The sequence below is a fragment of the Sprattus sprattus genome (assembly GCF_963457725.1).
Source record: "Sprattus sprattus genome assembly, chromosome: 2".
NCBI lineage: Eukaryota > Metazoa > Chordata > Actinopteri > Clupeiformes > Clupeidae > Sprattus > Sprattus sprattus.
Window position 1 is genome coordinate 28246753 of NC_137921.1, and position 19373 is coordinate 28266125.

At 42.0% G+C, this 19373-nt stretch overlaps 1 protein-coding gene across 5 annotated transcripts; it reads left to right on the forward strand.

Moving 5' to 3' along the window:
- The first annotated feature begins 341 nt into the window (after window positions 1-341).
- On the forward strand, window positions 342-9035 carry bcl6aa (BCL6A transcription repressor a). Of its 5 annotated transcripts, none has more exons than XM_080832593.1 (9): window positions 342-379; window positions 4196-4367; window positions 4488-4709; window positions 4820-5890; window positions 6351-6532; window positions 6690-6869; window positions 7075-7205; window positions 7357-7494; window positions 7647-9035. In XM_080832593.1, the coding sequence occupies exons 1-9, from the start codon at window positions 349-351 to the stop codon at window positions 7788-7790; spliced, it is 2271 nt and encodes a 756-aa protein (XP_080688719.1). In that variant the 5' UTR covers window positions 342-348; the 3' UTR covers window positions 7791-9035. The 5 variants fall into 5 exon arrangements, with proteins under 5 accessions (XP_080688719.1, XP_080688721.1, XP_080688720.1 ...); XM_080832595.1 differs by having other exon boundaries at window positions 6690-6860; XM_080832594.1 differs by having other exon boundaries at window positions 6693-6869.
- Window positions 9036-19373: the final 10338 nt, after the last annotated feature.

The following is a 19373-nucleotide window of genomic DNA, read 5'->3' on the forward strand; positions in this document are numbered from 1 at the left end:
CTGGGCTACAGGCACGGCTTACGTAGCCAATTCGTCTGCCCATGTGACCGTCTATCCATGGGATCTTCCAAGTGAAAGGGAAAATGTATTGGCCCTGGTTGAGATTTTCCACAAAATATACTCAAATAACGCATTTTATATAGATATTTTCTAGCTTTATTTCGATAGTATTCATGTTATTATTGACGTTGAGTATTGCCATCTGCTAAAAATTGTCAACACAGATAAGGTTGTAAGCGCAAAGAAAATATGTCACTCCCCTGCCCTCCACAAATGGTACAGTCACAAGCTCAAATTCCGAGAATTGAGCTCTCCTGATTCTTAGAACTGGGGTTCTTAGAAGTGGTGATGCAAGAAGTTTCTAGGAAAGCACTACCAGGTGATTATTCTAAATTATTTTATTCATGTGTAATCTGGCGCGATGTTGCTCGTGTGCGCTCGGGTTATGGGGCTCGAAAAGCTGACATTCAGCCTCTTTACAAACTGTATTTCAAAAGAGTAGGCTATATTAGGAATGTGTTTTACTCAGTAGTGTGCTTAGGACTGCAGTAAGTCTACAAAGTGTTGGTTAATGACAATGCTTCGAACAGATCCACCTCTCCTCCCTTGTCTGAAGTCCCTCTGTCTCTTCGCTCACTGCGGTGGCTCAGCCGTATCTAGTCGGGAAGCGTAGGCTAGTGGTTGTTCTTCTCGACGGGAACAGAAAATAGATAAGATGTGCTCTTCGGTATCTTACCGTGAGCTGTCAGATGTGGGGATCTCTTACAAATAAACAAGTTGTGTAAAGTGTAACGGAAAGTGTTACTTGAACTATATGTAGACTACGTAACTTTGGACCACGAACTGTGGAAGCATGGTGCTTCATTTGCGCTGAAGAATTATGTGTGCAGAGAAATTATTTTGACGTATTTTCCGATATTTCATAGAGTGCAACGTAGGACGGGGTCAGGAAGATTTCAGAAAAAGCCCGTCTGTGTTTCGTTGTTTGTTGGGGCTAATGTTTAGTTTTGCGAGTAGGGGCGTCATGTATCCTAGATTGATATGTTAGTCTTGGATAAATTCATTTTTCATATTATAATTAAGAAGTTGTTCCCGTGCAACTGTCTTGCTTTAGTTTTCATGGCAACCTTGTTTTTTTTCACTTTGCTGGTAGATTTCCACTGTCGCAGAAGTGTGCGAAGGTTTGACATAGCGCTCCTGAAAAGGAGTTGAAAACATTGCTCTAACACTATGATTATTTATAAAGCAACTACTATTTGTCCTGCAGTGTTACACTCATCGCTGCTAATACATTTTCAGTACAGGTTTTTGTGCCGCGACATTAAAAAGTTAAGGGCACTTTCAGAGGAACAAACTGTCACTTTCGTGCAACAGCTCGCAGGCGTTTCTGAAATCGCCTATCAAAAGTGTAGTGTTGTGCGTCAGGCAAGCAACTTTTGAGTTCCAGTGCCCAATGTGTTATTCACATGTCAATAACAATTTAATAACCTTTAAGTTGGAGTGCATTTCTGAGTTTTATTATTATAATTCCCTTTGACCTTTACACAGTGCGAGGCTGATAACACTTATAGAGCGAATGCTCTTTGATATTTCACTGCTTGAGTGACAGTTTTAAAAACGGAGCCTATTTCAAGGTGTTTGGTGACAACTCCTGCCAATACTTTGCCATTGAAGGGAGTCGGTCATAAATATCTGTCCCGTGGTGCATGTTACGAAGGTCTCATCAAGCTATTCTTAGAGATGGCTAGAGCCTACTTGTTTGGTTTGAGGTTTAAAAAATAAAGTGTTATAACGGGGAGCAGAGTAATTGATCATTTTCATGAACCACTGAATTATGCCAGATGCGTATTATCTTCCTGGGATGAATCTCCCAGTAACTGTGTCTCGTAGCGTTCAGCCAAGACTCGAAAGGTATACACTGCTAACGTTGTTTACTTTTCAGCGCGTGTTTCCCTATCCCTTAAGAATTTCCCCAAGAGAAAGATTCCCACGTATATTTTAGAAGAGGCTGAATCTATGTTCCTAAATCGATTATTGTTATCCACGTAGGTTTGAGCATGCGTGAGATGAGTATGATGTAGCCTACATGACTAACATTGGAGCGCAGGTGATCATTATTAGAAAGAACATCAACAACAAGAGGCAAGCAAGTCAATATTTAAAAAATCCCAAATCAGGACGGCTGTAGGCGGGATGTTACTCATAGATTATATTCGCAAAGGATTAACATCGAACGGCTAATTAATGTATGCCTATGTCTCTTCTTTTTATTTAATGAAGCTCAAAATGTAATGCAACACGTAAATTTGTCTTGCATCGTAGTCAGTGCATACGTCCAGACACCAACTCAACAAGTTTGGGCTCTAAAACGTTTGTTTTATCTAAATGTGTTAATGTATAGCCGAGAGTGTTCCAGACCAACCTTACGAAATTATCTCTTGAAGAAGGTATACCTTAGTTTAGGACGTTCAGGGAAACCCCTCTAAAAGTGAAGGTACATATTAAGGTATAACATGCGAATGGCATAGCGTTAAGAAGGCTCTGGGAAACCCTCCGAATAACTTTTATAGGCTAGCGCTTGTATGACAAAGTAACATTTCTATGAAGTATACAGACGCCCCATGGAGTAGCATGTGTTTTATTGATATCAAGGTGCTGTGACAGCTAAATGGCACGAACTTCACAACTGGCAACACAAGCCTACTTGTTTTTATTTTTCTATCGCGGAATATTTTGGTTGGCTTATACGCTGCTGACATCTTGTGGTAGTGATTGACTAAACAAATATAAACTAAAAAAAAACTGATACCGAAGTTTAAACGCTTGTAGTTATTAGTATATTTTGTAATCGTAGGAGCGCAGATAAACGAGGCCGCAATCCGATCGCAACGTTATGTATCTAAATAAATTACTGTTGTTTTTATTAAATATAGTTAAAAACTCATCATTATGCTACTGTTGTTGTCAATCGTATTCTCATCTGGATATAGGTCGTATTTATTCATGGACATAGGCCTATAAAATTGCTGCGTTGGCTATTTAAAGATTAACGGGTTCATTTATAGCAAAAGCATATGTGTGTGATGAGACTGTTTGTTAGCAAATGGAAACCGAATCCCGCACGGACACGGAATTTAGCTTGTAACATGTGAGACATGTTCAGATAGCGCAATTATTTAAAAACGCCAGTGTTTCCCACACCGGCGCCAAATACGGAAAGTTACGTAGTAAGCCACTCACATCCATGACGGTAATAATCCTCAAATATAGCTTAACCGAGAACGTCAGGGTTTGACAAGAGTATAAAACCGTTCACATTTTTGGCGATGAAAATATTTATCTTAATGAGTTGTGGGAAGCAGTGTGTTGTTGTCCCTATGCCCATCACTGTTACATGTGTGTGTCCCCATTTTACTTGCAATTGCTTGTTGCTCTCGGTTTGTCATTCTTAAAAGCGTATACCTCGTTTATTTTTGCAAAAAGGCAGAATGTTTGCCCAACTGTTTGTGTATTTATTCACCACGCAGTCCTTCAAGGAGCACATTCCACTTGGTCCCTTTTAACTTGATCATTTAGTCTATTGTTTATCAATGTGATGTTATTTACAAGTGTTAGATAGATTGTTGGTCAGGCTGGTTACAAGGGAGGGGAAACTGAACAGAAATGAAACGCTGGTTGTTTTACGCAATGGTTACAAGACGGGGGAACTTAATACGGCGGGACAAATTAATCTGTGACTGCCAGCTCTTACGAAAGAAGGCAATATCATTTCATTGACCTAACTTTAAGCACCACCAAATCATCAAGCGGTTGACACTCGGCATTGGTTATATTGTATGTAGTTTGGCGCCACCTAAAGGCCTAAAGTAGGATTTTTATACTTGGCCGTCCATCCACAACGGGATCCCTGTTGTCATCAGTTTGATGGACTTTTCCCTCTGTTTTGTGCCTTTTTTTTGCTGAAAAGGAGAACATAGCAAAGCATATCACTGTAGACTCCTTGTACTTTAGAATATTTCATACTAACGCACCTACTTCCTCTAACTCTTTCAGTTATAAATGTCAGTTTCAGACACTGAATAATATTTGTGACTATAGTAATACCCCCTAGAGGTGCTCCATTAATAAGTTACTTACAGGAAATGCTTGCCCGATTTATGTTAATGATGTCTCTTCACCGCTCCTTACTTTACAGATCTTGACAAAATGGCTTGCGCAGCTGACAGCTGCATCCAATTCACACGCCACGCAAGTGATGTTCTGCTCAACCTAAACCGGTTGCGCAGCAGAGACATTCTCACAGATGTCACTATTCTGGTGAACAGGCAGCAGTTTCGTGCTCACAAGACCGTCCTCATGGCATGCAGGTTCGTTGATGAGCAACTTTGACACACTTTGCTTTTGCATGTGTGTGTATGGAGGGGTGTTGAAGTGATTGTATGATGCCGCTTCCAGAATACAGCCTGACTGTTTCCCTTTGTCTATAGTGGGCTCTTCTATACCATCTTCACGGATTCACTCAAATGCAACCTGAATGCCATCAGCTTGGACCCAAAAGTGGACCCCGAGGGGTTTGCCATCGTCCTGGAGTTTATGTACACGTCCCGGCTGACGCTCAAAGAGAGCCTTATAATGGCCATCATGAACACAGCCATCTATCTGCAGATGGACCACGTTGTCGACACCTGCCACAGGTTCATCAAGTCCAGGTAGGACAGGTGCACCTCTACCCTTAGGGTATGCCTTGTGTGCAGTGCTGAGTCTGTAGAGCTCTGTTCTCACTATTCTGCTCTGTCTGTCTCTCTCTCTCTCTCCACAGTGACTCCTCTCTCAAACTGCCCAGGGAGGACTTCCTAGTCAGCCCTTTGCTGTTACCTCAGGACGTCCACGGCTACAGGCCCCACGACATGGCAGAGACCCTCCCCAGCCGAGTCACCCCTTTCAGGGACGGAAGGCCATACGGCTCTGGCATGTTCAACGCTGTCAGCACTCCCAGCAGCTCCTACCACCTGTACAGTCAGTTCCCCGTGCAGGGGTTCCCATTCCCCCTCTGCAAGCTGACCGACGCCAAAAGCACTTTTGCGGACTTCTCAAAGCCGGGCGTGATCCACCACAAGCACTGCCCGCCGCCGCCGGAGAACCCGAGCGCGGTGCTTGCTGAGTACTCCCGAGTGGCTACAGGCGGGAACGCAGCCGGCATATGCCACGCAGGTGCCTACTCCGCAAGGGAGCTGGTGCGTGACGAGGAGATGAAGAGGGAGAGCCTGGAGGGGGTGGTGCAGTCTATCGGCATGAGCTCCAGGAAGCACGGCTTCCCCAGCCTGGTGTCTGAGCAGCAGTCGCATCAGTCACAGCATCAGTCACAGCAGCAGCAACAGCAGCAGCATCAGCAGCAGCAACAACAGCAGCAGCAGCAACAGCAGGGGCAGCAGAAGGAGGCAGGGAAGGACCAGAGGCCTGCGGTGGAGGAAGAGATGGGACACCAACACTACCCCATCGGTCTCTCTGCCAGCGGGCGCAAGGCTCTGATGAGCAGCCCTCAGAGCCCGCTCAAGTCCGACTGCCAGCCCAACTCGCCCACAGAGTCCAGCAGCAGCAAGAACGCGGCCCTGACCCAGGCCATGCGGCCGCCGGTGCCTCAGGGCTCCCAGGACCCGAAGGCCCGCAACTGGAAGAAGTACAAGTTCATCGTGCTGAACCAGAGCACCAAGGAGGAGGAGGTCAGCCCCCATGACACGGACATGCGCTCACCCCAACGCCTGGGTCTGCCGCCCTTCCTGCACCCCGCCGCCTCCGAGCACCCTGACTCACAGTCCGGCATCAAGGTCACTGAGCATGGGGAGGACTTCCACGTGCCCCAGGCGAGCCGTCTCAACAACATCATTAACAGGTGAGCCTCTCTTTCTTGTAGTAAACGCCAGCTGTCAGCCTTGTGGAAGTGCATCATGAATAGAAGTTCCTCATTCAGGAGGAGTTACTACTGTATCTAGAAGACCGATGTCGTCTGAATCGATAGGAATTGCCCTCAGGTTTCCCTGTGCATTTGTCCTCCCTAAAATATTGAAGGTTTTTGCGACTTTTGTCAAACGATACCCCCTCCCACAGCCCCCTTTTCTAAAGCCAGATTGAATTTTCCTCCATCCATCCCAATCCTCTTAGCACACTGGGGATTTACCTCAGAGCCAGGATGTGTGAAATTCATTGAATGTCTTGTGAATTTCAAAGCGGAATGGCAGTCATATCAGTGACTCTGGTAGAAAGATATCAGGAAAATGACGTTGGACTTTTTTTTCTCCCTTTTGCTCTCTCTTGCTCTCTCGCTCTCCTCTATTTTGTCATCTGGCTGCCAGGACTCTGGAGGGATCTCAGAGGAGCAGTGATAGCCACTCGTCGCTCTACATGAGCCACTTAAAGTGCTCGTCCTGCGGCTCCCAGTCCCCCAGGCATTCGGAGGTCTGCCCAAACACTCCTGCCTCACGCTTAGCTGAGGAGATGGCCGAGATGCACTCCGAGTACTCAGACTCAAGCTCCGGTAAGGATCTGCTCCCGCCAACCGTTGCAGCGCTAATTGATGGCTTTAAGCATGCATGTGCGACATGGGCAGTTCTTTTTTTTTTTTTCTCAAACCCACTCCACACTCACACTCACACTCTCTCTCTCTCTCTCTCTCTCTCTCTCTCTCTCCTCAGTAGAAAACGGTACATTCTTTTGCAACGAATGTGACTGCAAGTTCACAGAGGAGGAGGCGCTTAAACGCCACATGCTTCAGGTCCACAGCGACAAGCCATACAAATGTGACCGCTGCCAGGCCGCTTTCCGCTACAAAGGAAACCTCGCCAGCCACAAAACGGTCCACACAGGTAAGCCAGGTACAACGGCCACGCAGTGGCATAACTCTTCATCTCTTTCTTTTTTTCTTTTACCCCAACGTGTGGGACATGGGTCTATGTTGTTAATAACATTAAGGCCTGTCACTTTGTTGTTAATATTTATTTGCAAATATATAAATTGGAAGTGTTTAGTTCCTGTATCCTGGAGTTCCTGTATCTCACGTTTCTTTGCCTCTAATTGCAGGAGAGAAGCCGTATCGCTGCAACATCTGCGGAGCTCAGTTTAACCGACCAGCCAACCTCAAGACTCACACGCGCATCCACTCAGGAGAAAAGCCATACAAGTGTGAGACATGTGGGGCGCGTTTTGTGCAGGTGAGGGAAAGAGGGAGAGAGAGAGAGAGAGAGAGAGAGAGAGAGAAGAGACCAGCTCTCATGTTGGCATGTTAGAGGATAGTTTAACTCACTGGTCCAGCTTGAGTAGGATGGAGTAAGCTAACTGTGCTGCGTGTGTTTTGTCCCACAGGTGGCACACCTGCGAGCCCACGTGTTGATCCACACCGGAGAGAAGCCATACCCCTGTGAAATCTGTGGGACACGCTTCCGCCATCTGCAGACCCTGAAAAGCCACCTACGTATACACACAGGAGAGAAGCCCTACCATGTAAGCACACTTCAAAGACAGCTTTTCAAAGAGTGCCGATGCCACACTCGTATCTTTCTAAAGCTAGTGTACTTTCTGATGCAGACTTTTGTTATGATATGCTAAGTACGTAGTATTTAATTTATTTCTCTATTTTTCTCTTCCATTTTCAGTGTGAGAAATGCAACTTGCACTTCCGTCATAAGAGCCAGCTGCGCTTGCATCTCCGACAGAAGCATGGAGCGATCACTAACACCAAGATCCAGTATCGCATGACCACGGTCGAAATGCCCACGGACCTGACCAAGACGTGCTGAGCACTTGCAGAGGCGTTAACTTGACCATGGCATTAAAAAAAAAAAAACTGACTTTGTACAATCATCCAAAATTGTAGTGCCACACTGTGTTAATGTGATGAGAGAAAAAAAAGTGTACGGCAGTCAGTGCCATCCTAAACGGGTTTCCTCCACATGTGAACATAGAACCACAAACGGTTTCTTGTAGTCACTTTATTGTTTATATTTGCATATAAATACATAGTAATATTGGGAGTGTTTATAAGCTTTGAGTTACTTACATAAAGCTTTATTTTGTTGAAAAAGAGGACGGAATGTAATACAATGAAATCCAGTTTTTCGAAAATATAGTATTTTATATCAAAGAGCTACTTTTCTGAAAGTATTTGGGGAATTTTGATCGAAGGGTGGTATATTTTGTGAATTTCTGGCTGTGTAAAGAATTGCGTAACTCTATGAAAAATGAAGTTTTATATACAAACGTCATGAGTACACCATGTAGAATGACCTCCTTCATGGAAAAAAAACCTAGATATCCCGGCTGTGTCTAAAATGTTTGATATCCAAATTGTATCCTGTTATATACTCATGAATTGATAGCTGCTCTTCTAAAAGGACAAATGCATGAGGTAGGCAACTACTGGTGCCATTGGGTCACATATATATAATATGAGTGACATGATGTATAATTATATCCCTCGGATTTCTTTCTGCTGGCAGGATCGATCCGAAATATAAATGTTAAAATATGCATTTAAAAATGGTACTCCTTGGGTATGACCAAGATATTTTGCTTCAAATGTATTTGTATAGAAATGTGTTTGTTTTTGTTTTTATTTCTGTTTGCAAGTGAAGGTTTACAGTTTTGTCCTTGTACTAGAGGCTTAAGTAAAGTTTTAAAAAACAAAAAAGTGTAATATTGTCCAGTTCTATTGTTTTGTACAGACACTGTGTACTCCAGGTGCCTTTTTCTGTGGTGACTGAATTCCTTTGCATTCAGCCCAGCTCTATTAAGGTTCAACTAAAGGGCAACACCTGTCCTGTTTTTGTTGTTTGTCCGTTTGTTTATGTTAATGTTTTTTTTCCAGTGTGTATATTTTTAAACTGCTTTTCACCAACTTTGAAAACATGCAAATTCATCATTGCTTGAGCTGTAAATCTTCAGGACTGGTTTTGGGATTGGGCGTTTTTTTAAAACCTGCATTAAGCTTATTGTACAATTTAGATGTATGAATGTAAAATAAATGTATTGGATTTCTATGTATCAAACAAGAGTACACTCTGTTTATTTGCAATATATTTATATGTATGGATTTAGAAACTCTGCACATCTGAAGCATGTACTGTACATACTTTGGCAAAAGTAAAATTACATCTAGACATAAATGATGGCAGTCAACAGTTATGACACATTCTTACTCATTCTACTATAGGATACCCAACAATGGCAGTAGCGAGAAACATGAAAGTACATGGGGAAATGTGTCCAAAGAATACACAGAGCAGAGGGCGATGCAAAAGACAGAGACAAAAAGCTACCCGACTCTAATGGTGGTGATTGAGGCAGCCAGCCATAATTAGCGGGAAATAAGAATTATTGACTCAGTCTTGAGTGTATCGTAGTCTAGTTAAATTGAACGTAATGAAGGTATTGCATAGAATTGCTCTCTTTTTTCACACAGCATTCAGAAATAATACAACATCCAAAAGCCCCCTCGCAGTGGCGACCTACAGTAACAGTTAATTATTGGGTGTCTTCAACACTTGTCAGGTCCTCACAATGAGGCCGACATTGAAAGGACATGTTTTATGTGACAGTACAATTCAAATTCTCCTTTACTTTATGGTGTCTTTTCATTCAACCCCCATCCCCCAATAGCTTTCTTTCGTGTCAAAGAGAGACATTTCTGTGTTTTGTAAACAGGTTATACCCTATATTTAAAATGTGTAGATGTCGTTAGGTTGGTGGAGCTGCAACCCTGGAAGAAAATACGTGGCATGAGCCAAAATAAAGACTCACAACCCAGACACCCGTCAAAACGTAAAATAGCCATAAACACGGCATAAACCAAGACAAACAAACTACAGTGCCCTCCACAATTATTGGCACCCTTAGTGAATGTGACCAAAACAGGCTATGAAAAAAATATATCTTTGCTGTTTATCCTCTTGGTCTTTCACTCAAAATATTCACAAAAATCTTACCTTTTCATTGAAGTACAATTACTAACTGACGTTACATAAAACATTTTTCTACAAAACAAGGGTGCCACAATTATTGGCACCCCTAGAAAATCTTATAATTAAAATCTAACTGAAGTATATGACCGGTCATGTTTTACATTTTTAAGTTCACCTGTTTGATTAGGAACTGTTAAGCGGTCAACCATGACTTCCTGCTTCACAGGGGTATAAATATGAGGTGACACAGGCCAAATACCCTTGGTCATTCATCAAGATGGGAAAGACAAAAGAACTGTGTCAAAGTGCGACAAAGGTTGTTAAGCTGCTGAAACCCGCATATAGGGATATAAGAAAATATCTAAACAGTTGGAAATACCCATTTCCACAATCAGGGCAATAGTTAAGAAGATTAAAGCAACAGGAGATGGAATCAGCCTGGAAGAGGACCTGTCTGTAAATTGACCCTACGCACCGTGTGGAGGATGGCTCGACTGGCAAAATAATCTCCAAGGATCACAGCTTGAGAATTGCAGAGGTTAGTTGAGTCCTGGGGTCAGAAAGTCTCCAAAACTACCATCAGACGCCACCTACATCACCTCAAGTTGTTTTAAAGGGTTGCCAGAATAAAGCCTCTGCTGTCAATCAACAACAAACTTAAGTGCCTACAGTTTGCCAAATGTAAGTCAGACTTTTATTTTAGAGTTATATGTTCAGATGAGACCAAAATAAAGCTTTTTTTCACCAAACATCAAAGGTGGGTTTGGCGTTGACAGAAAGAGAGCCATACCTCACACCAGTGGTGGTCCGTCAGGGCCTTCAAGGCCTTCTCTGCTGGCCTAAACATCATCAGACAATAAATGTAATAAAATACATTTAATTTTAATATTTTCTTTTCATAAATATGTATTAAATTATTCCCCATAGTCCATTATCTTCATTTCATAGCTTCCAGCGTTGTTAATTTATGTTAGAGCTTTCATCCAATCATATTTCAGCTATCATGTGTTTCCACATTCCGCGAAATCTTCCCCGAGAACAGAAATCTTTCCTGAGGCCTTCAGAATTCACATTGAAGGCCCGTGTACATCTGATTGGTTATCACAACTGGCTGTTTCATTTAATTTAAGTTGAATGAACTGAAACAGACAGTTGTGACAACCAATCAGATTTCGAGTTGGCGACACTGGGCCTTCTAGAAGGCCCGGAAGATTTATTTCCTCGCGTTGAACGTGACACGTAAACGCCCTTTGATTGGATACTGAGGCAGACCGGTGCAGTGCTTCAGTGCTCAGTTTAGCTGGCTGACACTTGATGGCTAATGCGAAAACGACGTACATCGGTTTCAATGCTTATTATGCTAGTTGTTTCAATTGGTAAGACTGAATATAATTACATTAACCAACTCAAATAAACTCGTTTACACCAACTTGATCATTCCCGTTTTTGATACAATGACAACGCCATTTGCAAAACGGAACTTTCAAGAAAAACTGGATATCGTGAGGATGGGAAGTTTAATGAAACTGCTTTACAGGTGGGACAATGCGATGTTTAGTGGACAAACTTGTTAAAGCTCACAAAGGCTACTTTCGGTGGACTTAATAAAACTTTTTAGACTAATCCCTGAAAATCGCCTTTTATTTTTAAGTTGTGACCGTTATATTCAAGCGATCATATAACTGAGAGTTTACTACTCTTAATGTATTGTTAATGCGGGTGTATTGATTTTAAATGCTCCGGAAATATGAATAAAGTCTGTTGCACTCGACTATGTTAAGGTGATGCAATGCTCACTTATACTGCCTTTCTGTAAAAATATAATGGTTCGAGGGCCATGGCGTCATAATGATGGTATTAGGAGGTGGATTCACTCAGTTTAACATCGTGTAGGAGTAGGACATCGCTGAAGGCCTAGTCGTGAAATGCACGGACCGCCACTGCCTCACACCCATTGCGAAGTATGGTGGTGGATTTCTGACGTTGTGATGCTGTTTTTCTTCCAAAGGCCCTCAACATCTTGTTAGGATACCTGGTATCATGGACTCCATCAAATACCATATAATATATATAGCTGCAAGCAGCAAATTCGATTGGCTGTTGAAGGCGAATGCTTTCAGAACTTAATGCAGTGATAAAGCATGGTCTGTAGTCCGTGCCAATTTTGGTGAAGATCGGATCAAATTTGCGACCTGTGCAAACTTTTTAGTGTTTTGGATTAAATTAAGGTCAAAAGTCACCAAATGTATTGATTGTCCCCCATATGGGGTCAGCAGTCCATGTACCAAGTTTGGTTTTGATACATTACAGGGTTGCCGAGATATGAGCTCACTTCCTGTTTGGCGGCTTCGCCGCCTAATTCGATTGGCTGCTACTGGCGAACGCTTTCATCAATTGTTCCATAAACTAATGCAGTTATAAGGCATGGTCTAATGATGGTCTGCGCCAATTTTGGTGAAGATCAGATCAAATTTGTGACCTGTGTTTGCTTTTTAGTGTTTTTGACTAAATTCAATATGGCGCCCTGATCAATTATGATAATGTCACATATTTGCAGGTGTCAACCTAAAGACCTCCAAGAGCATGAGTAGATCCCACTAGTAAGTTCAAATACCAAACACGTCAACAGCTACAGGCCAAAATGCATTTTTTGTAATTACAGCGCCACCTAGAGGTCAAAGGTCACCAAATTTCTTAAGCGTCTTCCTGATGAGGTAAGCGGTCCATGTAGTAAGTTTGGTCTTGATACATGAAATCGTTGCTGAGATATGAGCCCACGTCATGTCTCGTCGCAAACTTTGATTGGCTGTCACGGGCGAACGGTTTTAGATGCGAAGATTAACTACAATGATTTTTGTGAGGCTTGGTCTGAAGATGATGTGTGTCAAGTTTGGTGTTGATCGGACAAAAATTGTGACCCGTGAAACTTTTTGAAGGTTTTTGATAAAATCCAAAATGGCGGAACATCCATCAAGGCGCAAAATGACGTCATAGGGTGTGTTGAACTCGTGCTGGTCCAAGGATTCCAAGGATGCCTCATTTTTGAAAATCGGGCCAACGTTGGTGGCGCTAGAGCGCTACATGTGCCTACATGAAACTTGGTGAAATGAATCATGGGACTGTCCCCAATCAGTGTGCCAAATTTCACAACTTTTTACCAGACGGTTCTATGGGCTGCCATAGGATCCCAGCACAGAATAATAATAACTAGAAAATGCATTTCCTGAAGGAAATACCAGTGCATGAAATGCAAAGGTTAAGAAAGGAAGAAGAACAGAAAGAAGAGTGAAAAAAGGAAAGAAGAAAGGAAAGAAGAGTGGAAGAAGGAAAGACAAAAGGAAAGAAGAGTGAAGAAAGGAGAGAAGAGTGGAAGAAGGAAAGAAGAAAGGAAAGAAGAGTGAAAGAAGGAAAGAAGAAAAGAAAGAAGAGTGAAGAAAGGAAAGAAGACAAGAAAGAAGAGTGAAATAATGAAAGAAGAAAGGAAAGAAGAGTGAAGGAAGGAAAAAAGAAAGGCAAGAAGAGTGGAAGAAGGAAAGAAAAATGGAAGAAGAAAATAAGAAAGGAAAGAAGAGTGGAAGAAGGAAAGAAGAGTGAACAAGAGTGAAAGAGAAAAAGAGAGTGAAAATATTGAAAAAAGGAGATAAAAATGGAGTGAAGAAGAGAGATTGAGTGTGAGAGAAAGTTGACTGAGAGAGAAAGATGGAGAGAAAAAAAATTGAGAATGGATGGTGTCTTAATGTTCCTAGTTACAGTTAAATTGAGAGGGACAGAGAGAGAAGAGGTTCCTTGGATTTGGCACAGGTGTCAGTAAAGCACAGGTGCAAGCCAGTTTAAAGACCCTATTATGATGTCATAATGGCCCAATGTAAGTCAATGGGAGAAATTTATATTCGTTTTTCTTTAATATCTTAAAAAGTATAAAGTTTAGAAAAGTGAAAAATACATAGCATTAGTGTCGTTTACAGGACCTACGCGACAAAGTTTGAATGAAGTTTCTACGTTAAGCGGTTCGGGCTGAATTAATCGCAGAAAAAGGTAACAAGAATAAGAAGAAGAAGAATATAGCTGCAAGCAGCGATGGCGGTTTCCTCCTCCAGACATTGCGAACCAGGGAGAAATGTATTTTTGTGACAATTTGTCACTGTATAGAAAAATCCATGCTGCAGACTTGCCAATGGGATATTACATTTCAAATGCATTACTTTGAAGATCCTCAAGGGCCATGGCTTTAAGCTAAGAGTGAGAAGGGGTGTGGTCATCCCTAAATTTCCTTAAATGTTGTGTGTGTGTGCTTGCGCGTGTCAAAGGAGCCTGTCCCTGTCCCTGTGTGTGTGTGTGTGTGTGAGAGAGAGAATCTGGAGCGCACACGCGCACAAGACCAGAGGGGCAGGGGCAGAGAGGCAGACTTGAGAAACACCCTAGCAATTAGCCAAGCATGCGTATTTCAAATATTCACCAAAAATCTACTTTTCATCTTACAGTCAATTTTTTTTCAGATTTGTGTTCTAAACATTCTCAAGTGTCTTCACATGAACTTGTGATTCAATCAGAGTATCACTTTTTGACCTGTTGATGTGTAAAGCATTGTTTTAGCGTTAACAATCTATCCAATTTGCTTTATATCAATCATTTTTCAAGATATGAAGTTGCCTTTGCACATGGCAACATGTTGTAGTGTCTTCCAGTGACATATCAAGTTTGGTGTTGATTTGTCAAAGATTTGCCAAGATATGACCTCACTTCCTGTTTGGCGACTTTTCTGCTGAATTTGAGTGGCTGTACCGGACAAACGGTTGTGAGGATCAAAATTCTAAGAAGTAACTTTTGTGAGGCTAGGTCTGAAGATCATCTCTGGTGATTTTGAAGAAGATTTGCCAAAAATTGTAGGAGGAGTAGGCTTTCAAAGGTTTTTGATAAAACCGGAAATAGCGGAAAATCTATATAACCGGAAATTGACGACATGGGGTGGGTTTAATTCGTCTTGATCCAGGGAATCCAATGGTGCCTCATTTTTGAAAATCGGTCATACGGTTCAAAAGTTGTGTGTGTTACAAAAGTCCAACTTTGACCTGTTGGTGGCGCTAGAGCGGTGTAATGAGAGCCGTGAAACTTGGTGAGAATGAAGAAGGGACTGTCCTTAATGAGTGTGCCAAATTTCACAAAAAGTTACCATATGGTTCTAGGGGCTGCCATTGACTCCCATTGCAGCAACATAATAAGAAAGCCTACAATAACAATAGGTTACCTCCTACCGGAGGAAACCTAATAATAGGAAAGCCTACAATAACAATAGGTTACCTTCTACCGGAGGAAACCTAATTAAACACACCATGTGGCGTAAATTTCACTCAAATATTTGCTGACATATGACCTCACTTCCTGTTTGGCCGCTTTTCTGCTGAATTTGAGTGGCTGTACCGGACAAACGGTTGTGAGGATCAAAATTCTAAAAAGTAACTTTTGTGAGGCTAGGTCTGAAGATCATCTCTGGTGATTTTAAAGAAGATTTGCCAAAAATTGTAGGAGGAGTAGGCTTTCAAAGGTTTTTGATAAAACCGGAAATAGCGGAAAATCTATATAACCGGAAATGGACGCCATGGGGTGGGTTAAATTCGACTTGATCCAGGGAATCCAAGGGTACCTCATTTTTGAAAATCGGTCATACGGTTCAAAAGTTGTGTGTGTTACAAAAGTCCAACTTTGACCTGTTGGTGGCGCTAGAGTGGTGTAATGAGAGCCATGAAACTTGGTGAGAATGAAGAAGGGACTGTCCTTAATGAGTGTGCCGAATTTCACAAAAAGTTACCATATGGTTCTAGGGGCTGCCATTGACTCCCATTGCAGCAACATAATAAGAAAGCCTACAATAACAATAGGTTACCTCCTACCGGAGGAAACCTAAATATAGCTGCAAGCAGCGATGGCGGTTTCCTCCTCCAGACATTGCGAACCAGGGAAAAATGTATTTTTGTGACAATTTGTCACTGTATAGAAAAATCCATGCTGCAGACTTGCCAATGGGATATTACATTTCAAATGCATTACTTTGAAGATCCTCAAGGGCCATGGCTTCAAGCTAAGAGTGAGAAGGGGTATGGTCATCCCTACATTTCCTTAAATGATGTGTGTGTGTGCTTGCGCGTGTCAAAGGAGCCTGTCCCTGTGTGTGTGTGTGTGTGTGTGTGTGTGTGTGTGTGTGTGTGTGTGTGTGTGTGTGTGTGTGTGTGTGTGTGTGTGTGAGAGAGAGAGAGAGAGAGAGAATCTGGAGCGCACACGCGCGCAAGACCAGAGGGGCAGGGGCAGAGAGGCAGACTTGAGAAACACCCTAGCAATTAGCCAAGCATGCGTATTTCAAATATTCACCAAAAATCTACTTTTCATCTTACAGTCAAATTTTTTTCAGATTTGTGTTCTAAACATTCTCAAGTGTCTTCACATGAACTTGTGATTCAATCAGAGTATCACTTTTTGACCTGTTGATGTGTAAAGCATTGTTTTAGCGTTAACAATCTATCCAATTTGCTTTATATCAATCATTTTTCAAGATATGAAGTTGCCTTTGCACATGGCAACATGTTGTAGTGTCTTCCAGTGAAATATAAAGTTTGGTGTTGATTTGTCAAAGATTTGCCAAGATATGACCTCACTTCCTGTTTGGCGCCTTTTCTGCTGAATTTGAGTGGCTGTACCGGACAAACGGTTGTGAAGATAAAAATTCTAAAAAGTAACTTTTGTGAGGCTAGGTCTGAAGATCATCTCTGGTGATTTTGAAGAAGATTTGCTAAAAATTGTAGGAGGAGTAGGCTTTCAAAGGTTTTTGATAAAACCGGAAATAGCGGAAAATCTATATAACCGGAAATTGACGTCATGGGGTGGGTTTAATTTGTCTTGATCCAGGGAATCCAATGGTACCTCATTTTTGAAAATCGGTCATACGGTTCAAAAGTTGCGTTTGTTACAAAAGTCCAACTTTGACCTGTTGGTGGCGCTAGAGTGGTCAAATGAGAGCCATGAAAATTGGTGTGAATGAAGAAGGGACTGTCCTTAATGAGTGTGCCAAATTTCACAAAAAGTTACCATATGGTTCTAGGGGCTGCCATTGACTCCCATGGTACAAGAATAATAATAATACCTACGATAACAATAGGTTACCTCCTACCGGAGGAAACCTAATAATACCTACGATAACAATAGGTTACCTCCTACCGGAGGAAACCTAAAGAAGCCTAGGAATAACAATACAGGGCATTTCATGCACTGTAATCAGAACAAATATAGCTGCAAGCAGCGATGGCGGTTTCCTCCTCCAAACATTGCGAACCAGGGAAAAATGTAATTTTGTGACAATTTGTCACTGTATAGAAAAATCCATGCTGCAGACTTGCCAATGGGAGATTACATTTCAAATCCAACATTTACAATGCTTTTGTCCTGAAGTTTAGACTGAGTGGAGGTTGTGTGTGTGCGCTTACCCTGTGTGTCTGTGAGAATGTATGTGTGTGACACCAAGCTGTGTGTCTGTGAGAATGTGTGTGCGTAAAACAAAGCCTGCGCGTGTGTTAAGGGGAGACTGAGTGTGTGAGATTTAGGAGCTGCGCGGATGAGGAGAGAGACATTCTATAGAGAACCACCCTAGCAAGTAGTCAAGCATGCATGTTTCAAATATTCACCAAAAATCTACTTTTCATCTTACAGTCAACTTTTTTTCAGATTTGTGTACTTAACACTCTCAAGTGTCTTCATATGAACTTGTGATTGAATCAGAGTTTAACTTTTTGACCTGCAGATGTGTAAAGCATTATTTTAGCATTAACAATGTATCCAATTTGCTTTATATCAATCATTTTTCAAGATATGAAGTTGCCTTTGCACATGGGAACATGATGTAGTGTCTTCCAAGTGACATACCAGTTTGGTGTTGATATCTCAAAGATTAGCTGAGATTTGAGACACTTCCTGTTTGGCTGCTTTTCTGCTGAATTTGAGTGGCTGTACCGGACAAACCATATGGTAACTTTTTGTGAAATTTGGAGCAATTATTAAGGACAGTCCCTTCTTTATTCATACAAAGTTTCATGTCTCTCATTATGCCACTCTAGCGCCACCAACGGGTCAAAGTTGGACTTGTGTTAACACACGCAACTTTTGAACCGCATGACCGATTTTCAAAAATGAGGTACCATTGGATTCCCTGGATCAAGACGAATTAAACACACCATGTGGCGTAAATTTCACTCAAATAAATGCTGACATATGACCTCACTTCCTGTTTGGCCACTTTTCTGCTGAATTTAAGTGGCTGTACCGGACAAACGGTTGTGAGGATCAAAATTCTAAAAAGTAACTTTTGTGAGGCTAGGTCTGAAGATCATCTCTGGTGATTTTGATGAAGATTTGCCAAAAATTGTAGGAGGAGTAGGCTTTCAAAGGTTTTTGATAAAACCGGAAATAGCGGAAAATTTATATAACCGGAAATTGACGCCATGGGTAGGGTTTAATTCGTCTTGATCCAGGGAATCCAATGGTACCTCATTTTTGAAAATCGGTCATACGGTTCAGAAGTTGTGTGTGTTACAAAAGTACAACTTTGACCTGTTGGTGGCGCTAGAGTGGTGTAATGACAGCCATGAAACTTGGTGTGAATGAAGAAGGGACTGTCCTTAATGAGTGTGCCAAATTTCACAAAAAGTTACCATATGGTTCTAGGGGCTGCCATTGACTCCCATGGTACAAGAATAATAAATATAGCTGCAAGCAGCGATGGCGGTTTCCTCCTCCAGACATTGCGAACCAGGGAAAAATTTATTTTTGTGACAATTTGTCACTGTATAGAAAAATCCATGTTGCAGACTTGCCAATGGGATATTACATTTCAAATGCATTACTTTGAAGATCCTCAAGGGCCATGGCTTCAAGCTAAGAGTGAGAAGGGGTGTGGTCATCCCTAAATTTCATTAAATGATGTGTGTGTGTGCTTGCGCGTGTCAAAGGAGCCTGTCCCTGTCCCTGTGTGTGTGTGTGTGTGTGTGTGTGTGTGTGTGTGTGTGTGAGAGAGAATCTGGAGCGCACACGCGTGCAAGACCAGAGGGGCAGGGGCAGAGAGGCAGACTTGAGAAACACCCCAGCAATTAGCCAAGCATGCGTATTTCAAATATTCACCAAAAATCTACTTTTCATCTTACAGTCAAATTTTTTTCAGATTTGTGTTCTAAACATTCTCAAGTGCCTTCACATGAACTTGTGATTCAATCAGAGTATCACTTTTTGACCTGTTGATGTGTAAAGCATTGTTTTAGCGTTAACAATCTATCCAATTTGCTTTATATCAATCATTTTTCAAGATATGAAGTTGCCTTTGCACATGGCAACATGTTGTAGTGTTTTCCAGTGACATATCAAGGTTGGTATTGATTTGTCAAAGAT